The following is a 26175-nucleotide window of genomic DNA, read 5'->3' as shown; positions in this document are numbered from 1 at the left end:
GGCAACTTTAAGGCTTGTGTTCTTCAACTGCCTGGGAAATTCTGAGACTTGAAGTTCACAAGTCTTTAAAGTTGCCGAGATTGGACGTCTAGATTTAAGGTTTGGCGTGTAAGTTATTAATTTTAACCTCCACAAGAGGGAGCAATGATTTTATTGCAGACCCAGACACTGCTGAAGTAATAATATTTCTAGTTTATTGGTTAAAATCAGGAAAAAAACATCTTACGCTGACAGAATCGGTGCAAAAGACATGTGTGACGCTCATCTGATTTTGCGAAATATGATCATTTGTCAACTTGAAACTCTTAAAGGTCATTGAGAACAAAAAATAATATGAAATTCTTTCTTTGCCTCTTAGCTGCCTAGAACAAATGAAGTAGACAGTGAAATCCTCATAGGATCCTTTTACCAATATATTATTTAATCAGGAACAGGGAATATTTCATATACAAAGGAAAATGCTACATTGAAGCATCAGCCTCCTTTCAATTACCTCATAGTTTCTTCTCTGTGTATGGCTGCTGTTTGGAGGTTGATATGCAATCAGCATTTTATCCATGCTGGTCCAGGTGAAGGATGAGACAGATTTGGTGTGGTCTTGCAGGTGTGTAATGAATCCTTCCAGGGGTGGCTGGGTGATATTAAAGACTAGCAATGATTTGGGTGTTTCACTGTCTTCAGCATCCAATATGGCTGTGGAAAGGGGAGTCAGGATGAATTGGTCAACTTCTAAGATGAGCATTGCCATAAAGGCAGCCTGTGGGGGCTGGTTAGAAACCGCATTTTTGATCTGAACAGGAATCCAAGCATACTCGGACTGTGAAATAAACAAAGAAGCAATAAATTAATTCTTCCTTTGTGAGAGATAAAAGCCTCATATTTATAGCACTTTTAACATTAAATAATATAAGCCATCTCAGGTTATGCACCAATATAACGTTTATTTAGAGCAGGTCAAACTGAAGGGAAAAAACTGAATATGAGCATTGCTTTAACCTTGCTGTTGTGTTGACATTTACTATGGCACCGGACCAGATTACCTCAGGGACCGCCTTCTGCTGCACGAATCCCAGCGACCAGGTCCCACAGAGTGGGTCTTCTCCGGATCCCGTCAACCAAACAATGTCGCTTGGCGGGGCCCAGGGGAAGAGCCTTCTCTGTGGGGGCCCTGGCCCTCTGGAACCAACTCCCCCCAGAGATTAGAATTGCCCCCACCTTCCTTGCCTTTCGTAAGCTGCTTAAAACCCACCTCTGCCGCCAGGCATGGGGGAATTGAGATACACTTTCCCCCTAGGCCTTTACAATTTTATGTCTGTATGTATGATTGGTTTTTATAATAATGGGTTTTTAACTGTTTTTAGTATTGGATTATTGTTATATGCTGTTTTATTACTGTTGTTAGGCGCCCTGAGTCTGCGGAGAGGGGTGGCATACAAATCCAATAAATAAATGAATGAATGAATGAATGAATGAATAAATAAATAAATATACACTTGTACTGTTTCAGGTGTAATGAAATGTAACAATCAGCATGTAGCAAAAAGAAAACAAAATAAGAAAAAAAGCCACACATAGTAAGAACCCCTCAAATGAGCAGAAGTCAATTAATCACAAGTTTGAGATCCGCATGACAAATAATCTACGGGTCTCAAATTTCATTTTGGGTCATATTGACCTGAGCAGAACAGCAAGGTTTACACAGTAATATAACAATAGACACATGGATATAGGCCCACTGTAAAGAGAAGATCAAGTAGTCCTCTACTTAAAAATAACCTTCAGAGGGTTTAAACGTTGTTTCTATGTTTAGGGCTTACTCTTTAGTTATGACTGCTTTTCTTTAAATATTATTAATATGCAGTTCTTGCAAGTCTTAAAAGCTTACCTAATTGGTTTATTTCCATCTGTGGAATAAAACTGGCTTGTAAAAACAAACAAACAACACAACACACAATGATCTCCAGGAAATTTAAAGAATAACTTCAATTAACTTGGTCCTAAGGAACCAAGTTAATTGATGCCATATTTATTTTATTTATTTATTTATTTATTTATTGGATTTGTATGCCGCCCCTCTCCGGAGACTCGGGGTGGCTAACAGCAATAATAAGACAGCGTATAACAATAATCCAATACTAAAAACAATTAAAACCCATTATAATAAAAAACTAAACATACATACAGACATACCATGCATAAAATTGTAAAGTATCTCAAATTGTAAAGTATCTCAATTCCCCCATGCCTGGCGGCAGAGGTGGGTTTTAAGTAGCTTACGAAAGGCAAGGAGGGTGGGGGCAATTCTAATCTCTGGGGGGAGTTTGTTCCAGAGGTCCAGGGCCACCACAGAGAAGGCTCTTCCCCTCGGTCCCACCAAGCGGCATTGTTTAGTTGACGGGACCCAGAGAAGACCCACTCTGTGGGACCTAACTGGTCGCTGGGATTCGTGCAGCAGAAGGCGGTCCCTGAGATAATCTGGTCCGGTGCAATGAAGGGCTTTATAGGTCATAATATTTACTTATATTTACTTTGCTATTTAAAAATTAAGTGGTTAATGCTGATGGTTCCATGATTCACATTAGGGAAGAAGCTGCATAAAGGTCCCCAGAGCCAAGAAAGGTCTAAAGGGTTTAAATGTAAACTACTAACTCATCATCTTCCCTCTGATGTTCTGCTGTATCAACTATTAAAACTGGTTTTTTCCTTTCTTCACAAATAGGCTCATTATTCCAATCAGCTGTTTCGTGGCAAAACTTTATAATATATTAAGTTCACTCATCTGGTCTCTTGCCTGTGCTCCACAGTATTTTATGGCAAGGAAAGAGAATATTTGAATACAATTACTGTTATCTAGTTCATAATATCCAGTAAGATCATAACACATCCTATGATCATCACAAGTTTTTTTTTTAAGTAACCAAAATCTAGGCCATTTGTAGAAGGATATTTGAGACTGCTTGAAAATATGAGAGTCAGAACAAATAAGGACTGCATTGCATTTGGATTTGATGTTAGAGTCAGGTAAACCAGAACTGGTTTTGGCCTTTTATCTTATACCTTATACAACATCTTGCTTCTGGTATCAGTGAGATCCAGCCTGATAGGAATGTAATCAATATTAGGTGAAGGAGGGTCCAAGTGTTGGTATCTAAGTCCCATCAGAAGAAACTCATCACAGCTCACTCTGATATTTTGAACAATCTTCAGGCCTGAAACACAAATCTTTATCAGACATCCTATGGTTCGAAATCAATGTAGATAGGTCTGAGGAACAGAGTCAGCCTTCTACAGGTCCCGTCAACTAGACAATGTTGCTTGGCGGGATCTAGGGGAAGAGCCTTCTCTGTGGGGGCCCCAGCCCTCTGGAATCAGCTCCCCCCAAAGATTTGTACTGCCCCACCCTCCTCGCCTTTTGTAAGAGTCTGAAGACTCATCTATGCCGCCAGGCTTGGGGTCATTAGACACTACCCCCTGGCCAATGACTGTATGGTGAGTTTGTTGACTGAATGGATATGAGTGTATTTTAATTGGTTTTCAGGTTTTTAGATTTTTAACTTTAATTCATTGGATTTCGATGTAGGTTGTTCTTTATATGTTGTAAGTCTCCCTGAGTCTTCAGAGAGGGGCGGCATATAAACCCAATTAATAAAAATAATAATTAAAAAATAACACTTGGTCTAAATACTATGCAGATACAGTGATCCCTCGATTAGTGCGGTCTCGATTAGTGCGAAACGCTATACCACGGTTTTTCAAAAAATATTAATTAAAAAATACTCCACGGTTTTTTTGCTATACCACAGTTTTTCCCACCCGATGACGTCATACGTCATCACCAAGAGTCACTTCTCTGTCTCTTTCTCTTTCTTTCCTGTCATTCTCTGCTTCAATCATTTTCTCATTTCTCTTTTTTTCTCCCCTTTTTTCTATCATTTCTCTCTCTCTTCCTTCCACTCTTCTCTCTCTCTCTTTCTTCCTCTCTCTCACTCTCTTCCTTCCTTTCTCATCTTTCTTTCTCTCTCTCTTTCTCTATCTTGCTTCTCATCTTCCTCCCTCTCTCATCTCTTTCTTTCCTTCTCTCTCTTTCTCTATCTCTCCCCCTCTTGCTCTAGAGCGGCGAGCGGGCGAGCGGCCGGGCAGGTGAACGGCGGGCGGGCGGGTGTTGGGGGGGTGGGGGCAGCTGACATTCAAAGCAATCTTTGTCTGCTTCCGCACTTTCGTTGCTCCCCGGCTCCACCATCTGCGCATGCGCGGTCATGGAAAAAGGGCGCGCATGCGCAGATGGTGTTTTTACTTCCGCACCACTATACCGCGGAAAATCGATTAGTGCGGGAGGTCTTGGAACGTAACCCCCGCACTAATCGAGGGATCACTGTAATATTGAGATAATCAATATTTTTAATGCAGGACGTACTGGTTGTATGGAAAGAACTCTGAGGTTGATCTCCTCTAGGTACTTCTTCTTTGATATCTCCCATAACAAGTTGCCCATGGGCTGGCAGAAACGTCTCTAAAGAGTTCAATCTTATAGTGCATTCCAAGTTTATCTTCCTGTCGTAGTCCAAAGTGATTATGTTCTTATTAATGATGTTAGACAGTCCATGAAACTCAGGGACCTCCAAAGCAATGGAGCTCATCTTGATAATATTACAATCTGGTTCATGTATCTTTACAAGAAGAATGACTGTTTCTGTGACAGTGTCAGTTTCTGTAAATCTGCAAAGGATAAGGAAACCATGAAAACAGAATACAGGAAGCAATAGTGAAATATCTGTACGAGAGGTGAAATGTACCACAACTGATGATGGCTCAACAGTGACAATTAAAATGTTGACCAAATTATGAAAATAAATTAAATGAAAAACCTACAGTAGATTTGGTCTTTTTTGGTAACATAGAAGGAAAAGTGTATTTCTTGTGAATAATATTAACTTTTCTTATTAACTCTACAAAGGGATTGTTGTGGTTAGCTCTGGCCCAGCTCCTGCCCCAAGGACTGTGGATGTGGGGGAGACATCCACATGCCACAGGTCTGTTTTGCTCCCGGTGGAATCTGCTGATGAAGGCTCCTCTGACCAAGAAGACATGAGTGACAGGGAGGAGGAGAGTGTGGCAGACAGCTCAGAAGGAGATCAATTATCTAGCTCCTCCTTCGGAACAAGAGTTAATGAATACAGCCATGCATGCAGAGAGCGATGCATAGGCAGCAACAACTGAGAGATTATTATCAAAAAAAATGAGGCCACCTGTGGTTGGGTGGGGCTGTGGTAATTAGTGAGGCTGCTACAAATAGCAGCCTGTGGATTTGGCCATTGTGGAGGATTATCTGATCGTTGTGTTTCGTGCCTGCCTTGCTGACTTCGACCTTTGTGTACTGATTTTCCCCCGCTTTGAAACTAAACCAGAGCAAAGTGTGTTTCACTTTGTGAAAGAAGAAGGACTGTGAAGAAGGACTTAGCTGCAAGCTAAGTATCTCACAACTGATAAGGGACTTGTACAAATTACCAGTTTGTTTGGAGACGAGTGCTCTTTGCTATACAAAAAGAGTGCTTAGTTTATTTGGATTTTGGTATAAAGAACATTGTTTTGAATTTTCAAACGTGTGTGTGTCTGAAATTTGTATCTGTGAATTTTCGGGAGGATTCTACCAGAAACTTTGATAGAACAGGGATGGAGATATATTTTCATATATCCTTGATTAATATGTTACTCAGATGTTGCTTACCTATATAGCCTTAGCATGATAAAGTCTTCATCAAGAATTGGACATCCATTGTGAGTGTACTTGACTTCATTGGGAAGAAAATGGCAGTCAAACACCTGTTACACAAAGAATATGTTTAAAGAACGAACATAGTATTATAGACATTTCTCTTTTATCATTATGCATTCATATCTTGAGAAGGATGCATTACAACATAGATGGGATTTTCACAATTAAATCATGCTTGATAAAGACAGGAACCTAACAATGTAATTGAGGTACAAAAATGAATACTGATTTTATTGTGTTATTTAGAAAGTTGTAAAACTGAAACTTCAGTAATTGATAATATGTGGTCAGTAGAATTCGAGACCAAGCTATAAAGAATAAATCAGAATCACTTTATAATATGTAAATAGATATATTGCTCTTAAGTTAAAATGGCATATACAAAATATGCTCCCATTTTGGTGGAAGGGTATGAATGTTGTCTGGTGGCGGGCACTAACATACTGAGCACATTGTTATATGTTGTGTGTATATGTTCTATTGTTATTGTTATTATAAAAAATTAATAAAGATATTTTTTTTAAAAAGTAAATTATAATTGTGGAAGAACTCTGTAGATGACTGCTTTAGTTTTGTCATGCATAAGAAATTTTTCTCCTGAATTCAGCTATTTCTCCTTCATGTCAGATTATCCCAATCTAATTTGAAATCAGATCTTTTAAAAATCACTTATTCATGTTTTAGGAAAATCCATCTATCCTCTGGTAAGTTCCATGCTAGAGGAGAAAGATAAATCATTCATGGCCGGTGTTTCAATCATCAACAGTCCCAGGCCTGTCAGAACAGCCAGGTCTTTACAGCTTTGCGGAAAGCTAGTTAGGTGGGGAGGATACGAATCTCCTGAGGCAGTTGGTTCCATAGGACTGGAGCCACCACAAAGAAGGCTCTTCCCCAGGGACCCGGCAGCCAACATTGCTTGGCTGATGGGACCTGGAAAAGGCCAACTGTGTTTTCTTATTGGTCACTGGGAGTTATGCGGCAGAAGGCGGTCCCAAAGATACTCTGGTCCTGAGCCATATAGGACTTTATAGACTTTATCCTGTTCAATGGTGGAACCAGCTATTAACAATGCCTTTCCCCTTATGCATGCCATACAGAAATATATATGTGTCCTCAAGCTAATGCAGGTAATAATTGAATGAAATCAGATGTACACCTCACTCAGTATAAGCATACATTAGTTTATGATTTTTTAAAGAGCATATTGGAAGCTGATGTGTGAAAATGACTTTAGATAGATGGGAAAAGATTAACGCCAATTAAAGCTTCCCATTTCAAACCACTCCTAGCTTTGAGAATGCAGTCTCTCTTCTAATGCAAAAAGATTCATCTGTACAGCTTTTGCTTATTCATCAGAGAATAATAGTCATGATATTCATGAATTATCCTTTTTTTCCATAAGACATCACTGCTTCTTCCTCTTAATTGATAACAAGGGAGATAAATAATGAAAGCTTTCTTCTCAACAGGACTGTTACCAAAAACAGACAGCAATTATAAAATAGACGCAATCTGCTTTGTTAAAAAGAAACATCTGTTTTATGCTACCTAATATGTTTTCCTTTTATACAAACAGGCATCCATAATTGTCTATATATTTAACAAGTAAAACAAAGGAGAGCTAAGTCTTTTCTTAATTAATGTCTGCCTGTGCTTTTATTTCCACTTCAACTACTTTTCAATTACAGTATGTAATTAAATTGTCACACATCCCTAGCACGTTATTCACTTTAATGACAGAAGCGAGATCATAGGAAAGGCTCTTCTACAATGCAGCTAAAGGCTGGTTAAAATAACAATTTCTAGCATTGCCTTCACCGGTCTGATGCCCACCAGATGTGCTCAGTTACAATTCTCATTGAATCACGTTCATTCAATATAATTTTGAAGTCATCCAAAATAGTCAGTGTTTAGTACAGTCAAAACCCAAGTGTTATCTGATGATGTTCATCCATTGTGTTCAAAGAGGACTTTGATATCTAACAATCGGGATTTGGGGAGGATGTCAAGACTTAGAGCACTGGTGAAACCACATTTGGAATACTGTGTTCAGTTCTGGAGACCTCACCTACAAAAAGATATTGACAAAATTGAACGGGTCCAAAGATGGGCTACAAGAATGGTGGAAGGTCTTAAGCATAAAACATATCAGGAAAGATTTAATGAACTCAATCTGTATAGTCTGGGGGACAGAAGGAAAAGGGGGGACATGATCGAAACATTTAAATATGTTAAAGGGTTAAATAAGGTTCAGGAGGGAAGTGTTTTTAATAGGAAAGTGAACACAAGAACAAGGGGACACAATCTGAAGTTAGTTGGGGGAAAGATCAAAAGCAACGTGAGGAAGTATTATTTCACTGAAAGAGTAGTAGATCCTTGGAACAAACTTCCAGCAGACATGGTTGGTAAATCCACAGTAACTGAATTTAAACATGCCTGGGATAAACATATATCCATTGTAAGATAAAATACAGGAAATAGTATAAGGGCAGACTAGATAGACCATGAGGTCTTTTTCTGCCGTCAGTCTTCTATGTTTCTATGTTTCTACTTGCGCATGGATTGGATTAAAATGAGGGAGAGATGCGCATTGTCAGCCTCACTCTCTCTCCCCAGATTCCATCTTGCTCCAATAGCAGGACAAGAGACAAGACAGTTGGAGATGGGCTGGCCGCAGAGAATCTTTCATGTCTTATCGCGCTATTAGCGTACCACATTGCTTGCAGAGGCCGCCTTCATAACAGTTGTCCTATTCTAATAGATTTCATCCTCTCAGTCTGCCGGAATCTGTCTTCACATGCTCGGGATCAGGGCCGCCGATAGACGGGTATTACTGGGAGTCCTGTCCCGGGCCCCGGCCAAATTGAACAATTAGGGGCCCCGGCGTTCTGGCGCCAAATCAGCAGCTCCTTGCACATGCGCAGACTGTACCCTCCCTCTTTTGCAGTAAAAGGCGAGGCAGAACTTGAAGCCCCGATGAAGGTAAGCCGAAGAGGAGCCTGAGAGAATGAAGAAGGCGGGAAAAGCTCCCGGGTTGCTTCATGCGCGCTTCCTCAGCCGTCACGGAGCGGAGAGAAAAGGGCCCCGTGGGGGGGAGGCATTCCTTAAGGGACGGGATGGCTTCATTGATTCCGGCCGGCCGCGGAGTGGGGCTGCCGGTGTGGGGAAAAGGGCGGCGAGAGGCTTCTCTCTCTCTCTCCTGGATTGCGACCTTCAGCACATGGAGGGGAGGGGGGAGGGGGGAGGGGGGGCGGAGGGACAACAACTTTGCAGGGTTTTTTGCTTGGTCTTTCTTTCTTTCTTTCTTTCTTTGCTTGCTTGCTTGCTTGCTCCTTTCTTCCTTTCCTTCTTTCTTTCCTTCCTTTCTCTCTCCTTCCTTTCTCTCTCTATTTTCTCTCCTTTCTTTTTTTCCTTCATTCCTTCTTTTCCTTCCTTCTTTCTTTCTCTCAATCGCCTTCCTTTCTTTCTCTTCTTTCTTTTTTCTTCCCTTTCTTCCCTTCCTTCCTTTTTTCTTTCCTTCCTCTCTCCTTTCTTTCTCTTTTCTTTCTCTCTCCTTCCTTCCTTTCCTTCTTTCCTTCATATCTCTCTCTGTCTCTCCCTCTCTGTCTCTCTCTGTGTCTCTCTCGCGATCGCTGTTAGAAAGGAAGTTCAAGTGAGGAGTTGTGAAATCGGCAAGGCCAGTCGGCGGCCACTCCCGCAACTTAACTTTTTTTTTTAAATGGCTCTTCTATAGGTTACAGTTAAGCTGCCGATTACGTTCTGTCACCTCAAAGATGGACGAGATTAAAAATGAGAGGGAGCTGGAGGGGGCGTGGCCTAGTCCCGTTTCTGGTTCGAAGAGGTTTTGCAGGTTTTTTGTGGTGCTCCTTTCGGGGATGGCTGCGGTGGGATGAAGCCGATCTTCCCACTTTTTCCCAACTCCTGAAACTCAAAAGTTTTTCCTCCAGCCATGTTTTTTTTTTTTAAAGTGGGTTACATCTGTACAGGTAATCCTCGATATATGATCACATTGGAGCCCATACTTTCTATTGTTAAGTGAGACATTTCTGGGGTGAATTTTGCCCTGTTTTATAAGGTTCCTTTGTTAAGTGGATTGCTACAATTCATAAGTTAGTGACCTGCTTGCTAAGTGGATCAGCCTTCCCCATTGACTTTCCTTGTCCAAAGCTTGAAAAAGGTGATGGACTTTTTGCTGAAGAATCATTTGATGTTTAATTTAAAGGAGCCATGCTCCTGAAGGGATAAAACAACAACACTGAGGACTGCTATAAAGAAGATTGGAAGTTATTCCTTTACATTTTTATGCCTCTTTTCTTCTTTTCTGTCTCTGTTCTTTATTTCTTATTTATCAATTTTGGTTTCTTAAAAAAATTCTGTAAAATTTTTAAAAAGAACAAGGAAAAATATGTTGATGTTAAAGAACAATCAAAATTGACTGTAAATTTAAAGTAGAATGCAGTGGACTTGATAGGATTAGGCTGAGAGAGAGGAGAGAAAGGAAGAGGAGAGATAGAAAGGAAGAGAGAGATAGAAAGAGGGATAGAAAGAGGGATAGAAAGAGAAAGAGAGTGAGAGATGCTCAGTGAGCCTTTCTTTGAAGTTGCCTTTCTTTCTTTCTTTCTCTCTCTCTTTCTTTCTCTTTCTCTCTTGCTCTCTTGCTCTTTCATTCTTTTTTCTTTCTCTTGCTTTCTTTCTTTCTCTTGCTTTCTCTCCTTCCTTCCCTCCTTCCATTTCTTTCATTCCCCCTCTCTATTTTTATTTCTCTTTCATTCTCTTTCTTTCTTTCTCTCTTTCTTGCTTTCTTTCTTGCTCTTTTTCTTTCTCTCTTTTACCTTCCCTTCCTCTATTTCTTCTTTTCTTTCTCCTTCCTACCTTCTTCCCTCCCTCCCTTCCTTCAGTCCTTCGTCTCTTATTCTCCCCTTTCATAAGTTTCCTTGCTTCCTTCCTCTGTTCCTGTCCCTTCCCCCTTTCTTTCTTTCTTTCTTTCTTTCTTTCTTTCCTTCCTTCCTTCCCTCCCTCCATTTCTTGCTTTCCTTCTCCTTCCTCCCTTCTTTCCTCCCTCATTCCCTTCTTTCACTCCTTCCTCTCTTACTCTCCCCCTTCACCCCTTTCCTTGCTTCCTTTGCACCCTTCCTCTGTTCCTGTCCCTTCCCTCTTTCCTTCCTTCCTTCCCACCCTCCGTCCATTCATTCACCCATTCCTCTCTTGATCGCCCCTTTTACCATTCCTTCCTCCCTCCCTCCCTCCCTCCCTCCTTCCTTCATAGCTCGCCCTCGCCTTTCTTCCCTTCCTTCCAGATGGGAGTGCCCCCTCAAGACACCCGCCTGACTGCTGGTACCCTGCTTTTTCTCTCCCCTTATCCTTTCCAGCTCCTCGCCGGTGGCTGCCGGGTGTGTGCGTTTGCTGGCTGGGGAATTCTGGGAGTTGAAGTCCATATATCTTCAAGTTGCCAAGGTTGGGAAACACTGGCCTATGGGACCGCCTCGCTTGGCGTGAAGTGGGAAATGATCCCCGGGGGATGGAGTGGCTTGGCGACTTAAAATAGTTTTAAAATGGTGGAAGGGGGGGCCCCAGACACTTAGGCTGTATGGTGCCCCAAAATTCCTGATGGTGGCCCTGCTCGGGATAGACAAGTCCCTATCTCACCCAAGATCAGTGACCCAATGGTTACTCTCAGGTTTGGTCAGCCTGTTGTAAGTTGTTGCACGGAGTGTGGCCATTGTGCATGCTACAACTTCTGGGAGCCACAGGTGAGAGCTGAGTGACAGGCAGAGACCAAAGGTGAACAAGCTACCCTAAAAGCTGCCCTAAAATGAGCTGCTATAAAAGGACACTCCATGCCCCTACACCAGTGGTGCTACCCCTCCCTTAACACCCCATACATGGCTTTATCTAAGACCAGGTATGACAGCAGCCAGCATAGTTAGTGTTGATAAGCAGTGCCATTTGCCAGGAAGTTATAGGACAAGATCTGATTGGTGAATGATGAACCAGTGGGCAGGAACAGAATTTGGGTGTCATAGAAGAAGAGTTGTTGGTGAGGGCCACAGGCCAATTTAAAGTAGGAAGCCAGTTGACCTCAATTAAACTGTGGTGCTAGTTTTGCTTCAAGCATACTTTTTTTTTTCATGTTTTATTTGCAGTTTTCTTTTGACACCGTACATTGCTCTCTACATGGGGCTGCCTCCAAAAAGACCTTGACGCTGTTTCTGAGTTGTCTAACACATGGCAACTCCAAATCTCAACTAGCAAATGCTCTGTCCTACACATTGGGAAGAAGAATCTGAACTCCAAATGCGAACTGAATAATCAAATTATCATAGATAATCCCCACTCGGTTAAAGACCTTGGTATACTAATAGCAAAAGATTTAAGTGCCAAAACCCACTGCAACAATATAGCCAAGAAGGCTTCAAGAGTTGTAAACCTAATCCTACGTAGCTTCTGCTCTGGCAATCTCACACTACTTACCAGAGCTTACAAAATTTTTGCCAGACCCATCCTCGAATACAGCTCATCTGTTTGGAACCCATATCACATCTCAGACATTAACACCCTTGAAAATGTCCAAAGATACTTCACCAGAAGAGTTCTTCACTCCTCCACTCGAAATAGAATACCCTATGAGACTAGACTTTCAATCCTGGGCCTAGAAAGTTTAGAACTAAGACGCCTTAAACAAGATCTAAGTATTGCCCACAAGATCATATGCTGCAACATCCTGCCTGTCGGCAACTACTTCAGCTTCAACCACAACAACACAAGAGCACACAACAGATTTAAACTTAATATTAACCACTCCAAACTTGACTGTAAAAAATATGACTTCAAGTAACCGAGTTGTCGAAGTGTGGAACTCATTACCGGACTCCATAGTGTTATACACAAACCCCCAACACTTTACCCTTAGATTATCTATGGTTGACCTATCCAGATTCCTAAGAGGTCAGTAAGGGGCGAGTACAAGTGCACTAGAGTGCCTTCCATCCCCTGTCCTATTGCTCTCCTATATCTCCTATACCTTTCTTCTATTCCTATCTCTCTTCTTCTATTCTTTCATAGATATGTTCTATTACTATATCTTCTTTTCTATTATTTCTTAGATATACTGTATTTTACTATGAGTATCTCCATCTTCATCATGTATTTTACTATGTGTATATAGATATATACCCACTAAAACCCTCATTGTGTATTGGACTAAATAAGTAAGTAAGTAAGTAAGTAAGTAAGTAAGTAAGTAAGTAAGTAAGTAAGTAAGTAAGTAAGTAAGTAAGTAAGTAAGTAAATAAATAAATAAATAAATAAATAAATAAATAAATAAATAAATAAATGTTCGAAGACTACAAATTGTGCAAAATGCAGCCACGTGAGCTATAGTGGGGCTGCCAAGATCTGCTCACTTTTCAACATCACTGTATTGGCTGCCAATTGGTCTCCCGGCACAATTCAAAATGCTGGTTATGACCTATAAAGCCCTACATGACTTAGGACCAGACTATCTTCGGGACCGTCTTCTGCCTCATGCATAAAACCGGTAAATACCACCTCTGACTGGCCCTGCCCCATCTATTCTCTGCCTCCTGAGTCCCAGCTGATCAGGAGGAAATGGGAATTTGCAGTGACCTTCCCCTGCTACACCCACCAAGCCACGCCCACAGAACCGGTAGTAAAAATATTGATATACAGTATATGCATATAAATCCACTCACAGCAGAACAGGATTATATGGACAGGATTGGATATGGAGCAAGTGAATGGATGTCACCCTTCTAGGTGCCATTATTTATTAAACATGAAGTTTGTGAATAAGGGATATACTTCTGGTTTAAATCAAATTAAATTCCTCAAAGCAAACCATTGTAAGTTGTGAACAAAATGCATTGGATCTATGCTAGAGTTTTGGAATTGTTGCTCAGGGGTCACATTACAAGGAATACAACTCAATATTTACTATGCTTGCATCTTGAGTTGTAGCAGTTTGTGTGTGTGTGTGTGTTAAGTACAGAAGATATAAATGCTGAAAGATCACATGTGATTTACATTTATACCACTGCCCCTTAATGTATTTGCTTTCCTGTATATCCCTTGTACAATTTGTTTGTTTTTTAACAGCATGTGGTCCCCTGGAAATTCTTTTCCTTCCCTCCATTGGAATTCTGAGAAAAGCATTTGGATAAACGTGGGACTCTAACTAAAGTTTGCAAAACAGTTTAATTTGGAAGTGATGTTCATTTACAATACTTAGAGCAGAATAGATAGCTCTGAATTTAGTCTCAATGCTAAATTCCATGGAGTCGAGGAGGTGTTGTGTTCTCCACAACCTTCCACCCCAAATCCCAACCTTCTTTCATTATAAAGTGAGTGTGTGTGGGGGAGAGAGAGAGAGAGAGAGAATGAGAATTTGATTCATGATCAATACATCTGTCCCCAAACCTGAGTGAGTGCAAATACCATCAATCTGTCTCCCCTGAACTGCCCTGTTATGGACGTGATTTGCATAGGTGCTGCTGATTGGCCAATCTAGAGGCAGGAGAAATAAACTGCTTTCAGTGGTTAGCAGGCTCCAAGGAAGCTCTTAAAAGTGGCTTCCCTGCAGCCGGCCAGCAGTCCGTATTAGTTCTGACTAATAGATAATAAAGTTGCTGAACTGTTCCTGTGAATCACCCCTTCATTTCACATGAATCTAACACCCCCACCAATTTGTATTAAAGTAACAAAAACTCTTCATACTCTCCGATTCCTGAAAATGTCCTCTTATACTTATAGGGATAAACCTAACATGCATTTGTACTTTTCCCATGTTAGATGAAAGGAGAAGAGATTTCTGCTTTTTCTCAATCTCATGTTGGATCTATACATGAAATTGGATGGTGTTATATCTGGACCGTCCAAAGATCATATTGGAGAACTTTAGAGCATGAAATATATCTCATCCTTTCCTAGGCAGCATGTCTCTCTCTTGTTTCCCAAGACCATCCATACATTCCCATTATGTAAGTAGAACATCTTTTTTAAATAAATCAGGTTTTTATACGTTGTCATTAGCCATAGAACGTCATTCTCAGACAGAAATTCAGATAGAGCTCAGCAATCCACCTTGTCAAATAACAGCAGCTTTAAATAAATTTCATCTCATCATATAATCACTATACAATTAGTTGAAGTCCACATACCTGTGGAGTCAGCTTCCCAACTCTCTGGGACATTGGCTCATTCATTACCACTTCTATTTTACATGTATCCCTCTCTTTGGGGATGGAAAACTGCAAGTCATTTTTTGACAGGAAGACCGATTGACCCCTCATCACTTTTAGTCCCTGGTTGATGCTGATAAAGGTGGTGCAGGTAATTTTCAGATCCAGTGCAAAGAGCAACAGAACCCAAATGTTTCCCATAGTGTTTCCAAAGAAAAAGCACCTTGCACAATGAGGTGTTTTTTTAATCTTTTCCCAAAACTAAACAACACAAAGCTTCAACACTTAGTCAATGGTTCCAGGTTCCAGCATCTGGTATGTCCGCATAGCAAAATCAGGAGATCTTTGAAGGTATCCTCAGGTTAATAAATATATGGAGCAATTCCAACCGTCAGAATGGTGAACATATTTTTCTAAAATCTAGATGGAAAGAGAAAAAAAATGTACACACGATGGGATGAGTATTTTCTGAACGTGCTAAATATTGTTTTATTTATATAGGATCTTTATTATTTTTATAATTCAATGTGGTGAACATACCTAATACTCCTTTCTCACGTAATCTTTTGAATCTACTTTCCAATGCAATGCCACAATTATCTTAATGCTATACCTGTTATTTATTAAATCTCAGGATGGACGGGCGGATAGATTGGCAGATGATAAACTCCAGGAATACTGCGTTTAAAGGGTAGCATGATGATCAATAAAACATTTCATCATTGCATGCTGATTAAATTTGATCATGTCTGTGAAATCACATATCTTCAGAAAGCTTTGGAAAGCTTTCGTAATCAGTATGGAAATAACTTATATACAAATCGACAAACGAATAAAAATTATGCAAGGACATACAATTCCTGGAAAGTACTTACAATATGATATAGAATATAACAATATTTAAAGCATTTTATGTCTAGGATCCAAAGTATCTGAAGAGTTGTATTGCCCCAATGGGATTAGCCTTCCCTACGACCTCCAGCGGAAGGGGCTTACTTCAAATTCCATCTGCTAAGGCAGTGGTTCTAAACCTTTTTAATGCAACAACCCTTTAACACAGTTCCTCATGTTGTGGTGACCCCCCAACCAGGAGTGGGCTGCTGCCCAGATGGGGGGACGCAGTGGGGTAGCAAAAATGGAGCTCCACCCCAGGGCACCCAATTTGCACTGAAAGATATTCAAAGAAAATACAGGGCATCCTGCATAAACCACGCCCACAGTATGGTAGTGAAAATTTTGGTAGCCCTTCACTGGCAGTGGGGTAGCGAAAATGGAGCTCCACCCCAGAGCACCCAATTTGCACTGAAAGATGAAAGAAAATGTAGGACATTCGTAAGTCACACCCACAGTGTGGCAGTAACATTTTTGGTAGCCCTTCACTGCTCCCAACCATTAGTCTAGCGCCAATATTCTAACAGAGCTTTAAGCTGATTGGCAGGAACATCAGAGGGACACCCCCACTGTAAACGTCTCATTGGTTGGATTATAAAAATATGTTCCAACACCATTGTCAATTTGTCTTTTCCCATAGAAACATAGAAGACTGACGGCAGAAAAAGACCTCATGGTCCATCTAGTCTGCCTTATACTATTTCCTGTATTTTATCTTACAATGGATATACAGTAGTACCTCAAGATACGAGCTGCTCTATATACGAGCATTTCGAGATACGAGCTAGGAGTGGAGAGATATTTCTGCTCTACTCCCGAGCTCAAATTCGAGATACGAGCCCCTCCGAGCGCTCACCGCCTGTCCCTGTCAGCTGCCCAGCCACCTTCACCCGCCCAGACAACCGCCAGAGGAGCTCCTCCAGAGGGGCGCCTCCGGAGGGACGCACATGGAAGGGCTTAAGCCGCCGCCTTTTCTCTTCCCCGTGGGAGCGCCAGACCTCTTGTCTGCCCGGCCCGAGAGGCACGAAATCGCTGCTTATGCCGGGCGGCCCGCCTGGAACGCCAGCAATGCCGCCGGGCCGATTGCCGAGCGGGGGCGGGGCGTGGGAGGAGGCAGCGCCGCACCGGACCCCTCAGGCCGCTCCATCCGGGATGGGGATCCTCCGGAGGGACGCACGGGGGCTCGGGAGGAGCCCCATCTCGGGCGGAGCGGCCTCCTGCGCCCCGCCCCCACTCGGCAATCGACCCAGCGTCATTGCTGCCGTTCCAGGCGGGCCGCCCAGCATGAGCTGCGGTTTCGTGCCTCTCGGGCCGGGCAGACAAGAGGTGCGGCGCTCCCACTGGGAAGGGAGAAGGCGGCGGCTCAAGCCCTTCCTCGTGCGCCCCTCCGGAGGAGCCCCTCTGGCAGTTTCCGGGTGGGTGAAGGTGGCTGGGCCGCTGACAGGGACAGGCGGTGAGCGCTCGGAGGGGGCACAGCCCGGAGCGAGACTTGGCCTCTGCCGCGGCTGCAACCCGCCTGCTTCTCTCTCCCTCCTTCCCCGCGGTGCTTGGCGAATGGAGAGGGGGTCGCCTCGCCTGCCGCGCCGCTCTGCTTCGCTCCCTCCCTCCGCAGACCCAGAGACAAAACAAACAGAAAGGAGGCGCGGAGCGGGAGGAGCCGCCTGGCAGACCGCCTTTGTGTTTTTGGCTGGGGGGGGGAAGGATGACCTTCCTGACTGCATGGCATCCTGCATGCAGGATGACATGCATGGCAAAGGGGCGGGGAGGATCGGGAGGCTCAAGCCTCCTTCGGTGGTGGCGGTCGGTTTTTTATTTTTGGGCTTGCACGCATTAATCGTTTTTCCATTGATTCCTATGGGAAACAATGTTTCATCTTACGAGCTTTTTGCCTTACGAGCCTCCTCCCGGCACCAATTAAATTCGTAAGTCGAGGTACTACTGGTATGTTTATCCCAGGCATGTTTAAATTCGGTTACTGTGGATTTACCAACCACGTCTGCTGAAAGTTTGTTCCAAGGATCTACTACTCTTTCAGTAAAATAATATTTTCTCATGTTGCCTTTGATCTTTCCCCCAACTAACTTCAGATTGTGTCCCCTTGTTCTTGTATTCACTTTCCTATTAAAAACACTTCCCTCCTGAACCCTATTTAACCCTTTAACATATTTAAATGTTTCGATCATGTCCCCCCTTTTCCTTCTGTCTTCTAGACTATACAGATTGAGTTCATTAAGTCTTTCCTGATACGTTTTATACTTAAGACCTTCCACCATTCTTGTAGCCCGTCTTTGGACCCATGGCCTTAGAAGACCCCTGTGGAACAGTCACTCGACCCACAAAGGGACCCCAACCTCCATGTTGAGAACCACTGTGCTAAGGAATTCTGACTGGCAGAGTCGAGGAGAAGAGCTTCATCTGGCATGAGATCTGATTCCATTCTCCTGGCCTTCCAGAGGAGCCCAAAGATCTGTTTTTTCCAGGTGACTTGGGAGTCTGAGAGTTCCTTGGTAGAGATGGGTGATGGGATAAGAAGAACATATCACCGTAATGCCAGTGGTGGATTGCTCCCAGTTCAGTCTGGTTCTCCAAACTGTTAGCAGCAGGGGAGACTCCAAACACATGCCCGCGACACTTCTGCGCATGCAAAGCAGCGCATGCGCGAACATTAGTGCACACACAAACCAGTAGCAAAAACATTTAGAACCCACTACTGCCTCATGCAATCCATTTCCTTATTCATAGCTCTTCTATAACTTCTATAACTGTTTCTATATTTATCTTTTTTTATCATTTGTAAGCAACCCAGAATTGCCTTATCGGTGAGATGGGTGGCATATAAATTTAACAAAATGTAAAGAAATAAAATAAACAAATAAAAATATGAAAGCTATCTGACCCATTTTTTATTTTATAACATTTTAAGAAGCAACCCTTTTCTAGTGGAATGATTTCAAGTAGAGTTTTAGAGGAGCGCAGCAAATAGTTCTAGCATATCTCTGCTTCTTTTATATCTAGATCAGAGTTTCTCAGCCTTGGCAACCTGAAGTTATGTGGACGTCAACTCCCAGAATTCCCCATAAGCAAAATGACTGGCTAGAGCAGTGTTTTAATGAATTTAAGGTTTGCCACCAAATGCAGAAGCCTAGCTCTATAGAAAATGCCTGTCCTATTTACATGAGGTACATGAGATACAAATACAGGGGTGCCTCTACTTACAACTTAATTCATTCCGTGACCAGGTTCTTAAATAGAAAAGTTTGTAACAAGAAGCAATTTTTCCCATAGGAATCAATGTAAAAGCAAATAATGCGTGCGATTGGGAAAACCACAGGGAAGGTGGAGGCCCTATTTCCTCCCAGGAAATTCCTAGAGAGGCTCCACAGAGGCTTCTCCCTGCCTTTTCCGGCCCTGTTTCCTCCCAGGAGATTCCTAGAGAGGCCCCACAGAGGCTTCTCTCTGCCTTTTCCGGTTACAGTTTCGGAGGCTTGGGTTTGTAAGTGGAAAATGGTTCTTGAGAAGAGGCAAAAAAATCTTGAACATCCAGTTCTTATATAGAAAAGTTCGTAAGTAGAGGCGTTTGTAGGTAAAGGTACCACTGTATTTTGCCAACTTTTGTATCTCATATACCTCATGTCCTGGTAGCTATATAAGAGGAGTATAATATAATTCTTTATTGGCCACAGGGAATTTGTCTTTGGTACATTTGCTCTCAGTGTACATAAAAGAAAATATACATTTGTCAAGAATCATGAGGTACAACACTTAATGATTGTCATAGGGGTCAAATAAGCAATCAGGAAACAATCAATATTAGCAATAGCACTTAGACTTATATACCGCTTCACAGTGCTTTACAGCCCTCTCTAAGTGGTTTACAGAGTCAGCATATCGCCCCCAACAATCTGGGTCATTTTACCCACCTTGGAAGGATGGAAGGCTGAGTCAACCTTGAGCCTGGTAAGATTTGAACTGGTGAACTACAGTCAGCAGTCAGCAGAAGCAGCTTGCAGTACTGCACTCTAACCACTGTGCCATTAAGGCGCAATTCATTAAGAATGAATGAATGAATGAATGAATGAATGAATGAATGAATGAACAAACAAACAAATGAAATGCAGTGAACACTTCCTAAGCCTAGAACAATGTCAACCCATCAAATGAGAAAGGCCTTACAGTATCAGGCGGGCAAGTCAAGATGGGGGCCACAATGGTATGATTGAAATTCCATTTGTTTTTGTTTTTAATACACCAAGCAAACATATATAAAAAAACAGGCAGAGCTTTAATCAGAGAACTGTGTGGTTGCAATCTTCATCTTTCCTACAGACTCCTGTCTCACTACAAAATGTATGAAAGCATTTAATGATGTCTGTCATTCACCCCGTTGTTTACCATTACAGAGGTGAAAATATATGTCAATAGGTCTTCATTAAGTGATGTTTTTATAGCTTTTATATGGATCACAGGTGGATCGGGCAATTGTCTGCCCATGATAACCACAGAAGTAAGGCAATGTCTATCCCAAATTATCATAAATGTATAAAACTAATGCAGAAAATGATTATGATGTTGATTGATTGTATTTATCTGTGGAAACTGACTCTCATATTTAGGCCTTTCCTGTCCAGAGGTAGTGAATGTGGATATGTAAATCAATTAATATTTTCAAGAAATATGTTTTATATATTGAACCAAGGTTGGAAAATGGATTTATCTTTCATTGTACTCTTTAAGTCTGTAGCAAAAATAAGTAGTGTATTTTTCAAGAATTTCATCATTATATAATTAAAAGACAGCCCAAGGCTTCTAAAAAGAATTTGATAATTGGGGTATCTTTTAATTATACAATGATGAGGAGCCAAAATACTCTGATGGCACACAGATGTTTTATATTCAGTTAAAACAGTGTCCTTTTTCATTGTAAAAAAAAAAAGAACTATACATAGCATCTTATAAAACCATGCATTGGAAACTGGGCATTACTTAAATTTTGTGTTCAGTTTCATGAGGCGATTTATAATCATCTGTTATAATGCCACATGAGCAATTCTGCATAGAAAATATGATTTTAGATAATTAAGCTTTCTTATGCTTGGGGAGGGGAGTCAAATAAAAAAACCCTGTTATTGTTGACAACCGTGAGAAATAAATAAGTATTCTAACTTTTTATACGTAGCTAAAAGGTGCCTTATTATTTCCTCACAAAAATGCATATTTCATTTTTCTTTAAGAAAATACCTATCTTCTCATCCATTCTTTGGTGCACGTGTTCTGCCTGTTGAAACAATTTTTTTGGTAGGGTGAGTGCCACAGAGAATTTGTAATGCTTGCAGCTGGTCCTCCTATAAGCTGTGTGCATCTTAAAATTCCAGCAGAATAAAATAGACTATGAAACACTTTAATATCTATCTAATAACAAAGTCAATATACCTAGATAGGAAGAGTATTGACACTTTTTGAAGTCCAGAGAATACCTCTAAACAGTCAAGAAAACAGATCAGTCCAGAGTTTTCATGTGAGGCACAAATGACTAGGATTGGTTTATCCTACTCTGGACCATTACTGTATACAAAAACCTAGCTCTCCAGGGAAGGCTCTAATGCTGGGAAAGATGCAAGGAAAGAGAAGAAGGTTAAATAGACTTAGTTTTACAGTGATGATGATGGCATTATTGGAAGATCTGAAAAAAACAAGTTAGAGATGGATCATCATGGACAAAAACGTATGTAGTCATCATCAGTAGTGGGTTCTAAAACCCTTAACTACCAGTTTGCACATGCAGAAGCATCCCGGGCAGGTGGGCAGAGCCTCTCATAGCTGGAGCTACTGGTTCTTAGAACCGGGGCAAACTGGGAGGAACCCACCACTGGTAATAATCAGAAGCAGGGGTGGATTCTAACTTACCTCACTGCCGGTTTGCATCCTACTCCGCATGGCCACACCACGTGTTTTTAAAGGGGGATTAAATCCATTAAATCCATTAAAAATTTTAAATCCATTAAAAATTCATAAAATTCTTCTACAGTACTACTGTACTCTGTTAAAGAATCTGGTAGGATATCACATGTAGTTCCAGCTGAGAAACATTCTAGAATGAATGCAAAGGGTGGGTTTTAAAAGTCCAAATACTCGTTCTTCAATACATTAAAAAAATATTTCCTCTACTTCAGTGTTTTTCAACCAGTGTGCCGTGGCACACTAGTGTGCCGCGAGACATGGTCAGGTGTGCCGCGAAGCTCAGAGAGAGAAAGAAAGCAAGAGAGAGAGAAAAAAAGAGAAAGCAAGAGAGAGAAAGAAAGCAAGAGAGAGAAAGAGCGAGTGAGCGAGAAAGAGAACAAGAGAAAGAAAGCAAGAGACAGAGCAAGAGAGAGAGAGCAAGAGAGCAAGAGAGAGAGAGAGAGAAAGAGAGGGAGGGAAGGAGAGAGAGATAAAGACAGAGGTAGGAAAGGAGGGAGAGAAAGAGAGCAAAAAAGAGAGGAAGGAAGGAAGAGAAAGAAAGAGGGATGGAGAGAGAGAAAGAAAGAGGAAGGAAGGGAGAGAGAATTTTTTTCTCCAAACTTTTTTTACACCCCACCCCCCCGCCCTGCTCAATGTGCCCCGGGGGTTTGTGAATGTAAAAAATGTGCCGCGGCTCAAAAAAGGTTGAAAATCACTGCTCTACTTCACGGACATTCGTTTTTCACTGGTGGTCTTCGAACGTATTCCCCGCGAAAAATGAGGGATCATTGTAGAGAAAATAAAACCTGTCCGATCAAAATTTTTACTTGAACTTAGATATTCAGGCTGAAAACCAAATCTGTGAAGCTCAGGGAACTCCAAGCCCACCCACTTGAGGCATCCATTTCTAGCTAGAAATGCAAAACGATGAAATATGCATCATGACATTATGATACAAACTTTGAGTAGCTTTTTAAAGTTTCGAGATGAGTTTGTATTACAAGATCACAATGCAGAATTCATCGCTTCTGCCACTTATCCTCTGCTCCCCACAAATTCCGAGAACCAAAAATATAATGGGGGGGGAGTAGCATAAACAGACCTGGTACCAAAATTTTGGCTTATGCCCCTTTTCTTTGTCCTTTTTCTTTTTTCTTGTTTTTTTTTTTTAACTTTCATACACACCAGGAAGCTAGTTGTATACATATTCACTTTGTTATCCTTCTTGTTTAAAAGTTTATTTACTTAAGCAAAAATGTCGGGCTTGATTCCAATGAACATGTTTCATATCAGGGCAGCAAGTTGCAACTTTCTTTTTAACGCTGTTAAGGATGATATAACATTCACAGAGATAGGAAGAATCTCACATCTCAGAAAAAGAGAGTCAAACTGAAGATTTAAAATTACTGACTGTTGGAAAAGCAGATAAATTAACAGAGATTAAATTAATTTAATTTTTCTGGGAAGGCACTCATCAGAAAAAAATGCAAATCACATTCTCAAAATGTGATTTGCATTTTCCTTCTGCAAAAATTCTGAACACTAAATAATATTTTCAAATGTCTTCCCCAAAGACAAAAACAACTTGGTCTTGCAACTTCTTCTTTATTTACTATGCTCTTTAGGAGTGTAGGAAGACGTTAAAACAGATCCATAAATCTGAAAGGTATTTAATATTTTACAGAGAAAAAATGGATTACTGGTAAGCAGAAAATTCCAGATCTTGCAGATGCAATTCTACAAGGTGTATCTCATTGCTGACTAAATATACGAAGGAAATATTATAACTTTCCAGGTTTTAAAAAAAATCCTTTCAGAACAAAATAAAACATTTGTTGGAAAATAAAGAATGAAAAGTTAACAGCATGATAGATGAAAATGGTCTTCAGACAGACAAAGGAATTTTTACAATCCAGGGGGGAAATCCTTTGCAGTTGGAATATTGGGCAATTCAGTTTTAAGCAAGTTAAAAGACAGACTCCTGCTGAGTTTGATGAGATTTATTCTTTAATCAGCTAATTTAAGATTGCAACCTAAATCTCATTAAAATCATTAATATATTAAGCAGCCTGTGTGCTGGATTGTAGACCATGTTCATTTCAATAATGAGCAGGAAGCTATTCCCTAAAACCTTGGATTTAGCTGGCATCTTAAAAATATAACATAATTTTATTTATTTATTCAGTTTATAAACCCATTTATTTTTCTCTTATAACCTTATGCTAATTGTATAAGCCAATCAATTCAATGAGATGTATCTTACTTCTTTGCCAGTCATTATTGAATCTTTTCTTTATTATAATAGTTTAAAAGTTGCAAAAATATTTTTTGATTGGGATTCAAAATTTGTCCTGCCATTTGAAGCATGTGAAATTGCTTAGAAAGTTAAACTGTTCCTAGTAAACATACTACAAGTTCCTTGTAAACATACTGCAAGGCTCTAAAAGTTTTGCAAATTTGTTCAACAAAAAGCATGAGATACTGCACTGCTCAACAGGTTAAACATATTGTATAAAATATGTTTCTCAGTTTCTTCCCATGCTGAGAACAGTGGAAAAGACAAATCTTCCTTTTTCCAAGTTTTATAAAGGCAGAATGAAGCAGTCAGGACAAGATGTAGTAGTTTAAGACACGTTGTGTCCAGAGTTTCATTACACAACATAAACTACTAATGGCATTTTGTTACAATATTGTTTTTTCCCCAGTCACCATTAGATTTTTACTTTCATGCCCCCCCCCCCAAAAAAGTTCTCATGCATATGGTGTAAGAAAACTTCTATTCTATGAAACTTGAGCATTTACAAGACGTGTTATTCTGAAAATATTATATTGCGCCACTCCGTTATTGGACAAAGCAACTGAATCAGAAACAGAAAGAACAACAACAAAAAACTGTACTTACAAGTAACAGTGTCCTTTTCTTGCTTTAGCCAAAGAAGCCACTGGCTTGGGGAGGGTAAAAATGAGGCACTGACCCAATCATGTCTTCTCTAAAAGAGTTGCAGCAGGAACAGGGGAGAGAAGAAATCCAAGGAAATGGGGAGGGGGAAGCTGAAATTCCGGTCTTTCTGGTCAGCCTCTATTTTTCTTTCTAAGAAACATCCACATTAAAGACTCACTGGCAAAGCTGCCTGCCAGACAGCTGCTGGCTTGAAAATGTCCAGAATACAAAAACTTCCTGATAAGGACGTTCTAAAGATGCCTACAAATGTTCATACTCAGCAATTATTTTTTGGCAAAAAGTCTTGGGCCCTTCCTGTTCTTTCCTGCGGTTTCTCCTCCCTTATTCCAGCCATACATCCTTTGAATGCATAGGCTTTCTCCACCCCAGCTCCACCACCTCCTTCCAGACGTTCAACAGTCAATTGCTCTCCTGCAGTTGTCCCTGATATTTTATTTCTTGAGTTAGCAGCAAATTTCAGAGGAGAAACTCTCTCTTTTATAGAGAATGCAAGTTCTCTATCCTAGCTGAGAGCCATAATTTGCAAACTGCTCTCCTTAGATCTCAGGAGCCTAAATTTTGTTATTAGTTCTAGATCTGAAAAAAATAGGTAACTTGAGTAACCAAAGGATGGGAAGGCTAAAAAAAAATCTACTTCTAGAACTGAAAAACTCCTTGGACATCATCTTTTAATTTTATTTATTTGTTTGTTTGTTTGTTTGTTTGTTTGTTTGTTTTGTCACATACATACTGGTGGTTGTTGTGGTTAGCTCTGGCCCAGCTCCTGCCCCAAGGACTGTGGATGTGGGGGAGACATCCACATGCTGCAGGCCTGTTTTGCTCCCGGTGGAATCTGCTGATGAAGACTCCTCTGACCAAGAATACATGAGTGACAGGGAGGAGGAGAGTGTGGCAGACAGCTCAGAAGGAGATCAATTATCTAGCTCCTCTTTGGATTCAGAACAAGAGTTAATGATACAGCCACGCATGCGGAGAGCGATGCATAAGAAGCAACAACTGAGAGAACTACCACATTCAAGTGTAGCTTTATCCGGGCAAAAGGTTAAAAATTACAATCAGAATAAAAGATGAGAAATAGGTTCAACAACAAGATTAAAATGTAGCAGGCACATATTTTCTGCAAATCAGTTTGGTTAAACATTTTTTCTTATATTATATCATCTTCACAAATGCCTCACATTCAATGCCTGATACTTAATATGTGTAAGAAGTTCCTGAATTATCAGATTTAATTGTTTTTTAAATATCTAATATCTTTCACTTTCCCCAGGCATTGAATTATGGGAGTGAGCACTTGTGCATGTATGACTGATTGATTGATTGATTTGATTTGATTTGATTTGATTTGATTTGATTTGAATGCCACCCCTCTCCGAAGACTCGGGGCGGCTAACAACAATAAAGAAGACAATGTA

The 26175-nt window shown here is 40.9% G+C and overlaps 1 protein-coding gene across 3 annotated transcripts in view; it reads right to left on the bottom strand.

Moving 5' to 3' along the window:
• Positions 1-24765, bottom strand: part of FREM1 (FRAS1 related extracellular matrix 1) — a 121823-nt gene extending 97058 nt beyond the window's left edge. For all 3 annotated transcript variants that reach the window (XM_070742547.1, XM_070742545.1, XM_070742546.1), the window contains exons 1-6: positions 24701-24765; positions 14950-15390; positions 5726-5820; positions 4415-4716; positions 3058-3209; positions 494-817 (exon numbers count right to left, since the gene is read on the bottom strand). In XM_070742547.1, coding sequence (XP_070598648.1) covers positions 494-817; positions 3058-3209; positions 4415-4716; positions 5726-5820; positions 14950-15171 — 1095 coding nt within the window. In that variant the 5' untranslated portion in view covers positions 15172-15390; positions 24701-24765. The remainder of the gene's footprint in view (positions 1-493; positions 818-3057; positions 3210-4414; positions 4717-5725; positions 5821-14949; positions 15391-24700) is intronic.
• Between the last annotated feature and the right edge of the window lie 1410 nt (positions 24766-26175).

Source organism: Erythrolamprus reginae, chromosome 2, assembly GCF_031021105.1.
Source record: "Erythrolamprus reginae isolate rEryReg1 chromosome 2, rEryReg1.hap1, whole genome shotgun sequence".
Lineage (NCBI taxonomy): Eukaryota > Metazoa > Chordata > Lepidosauria > Squamata > Dipsadidae > Erythrolamprus > Erythrolamprus reginae.
This window is presented reverse-complemented; position numbering and strand designations above follow the sequence as displayed.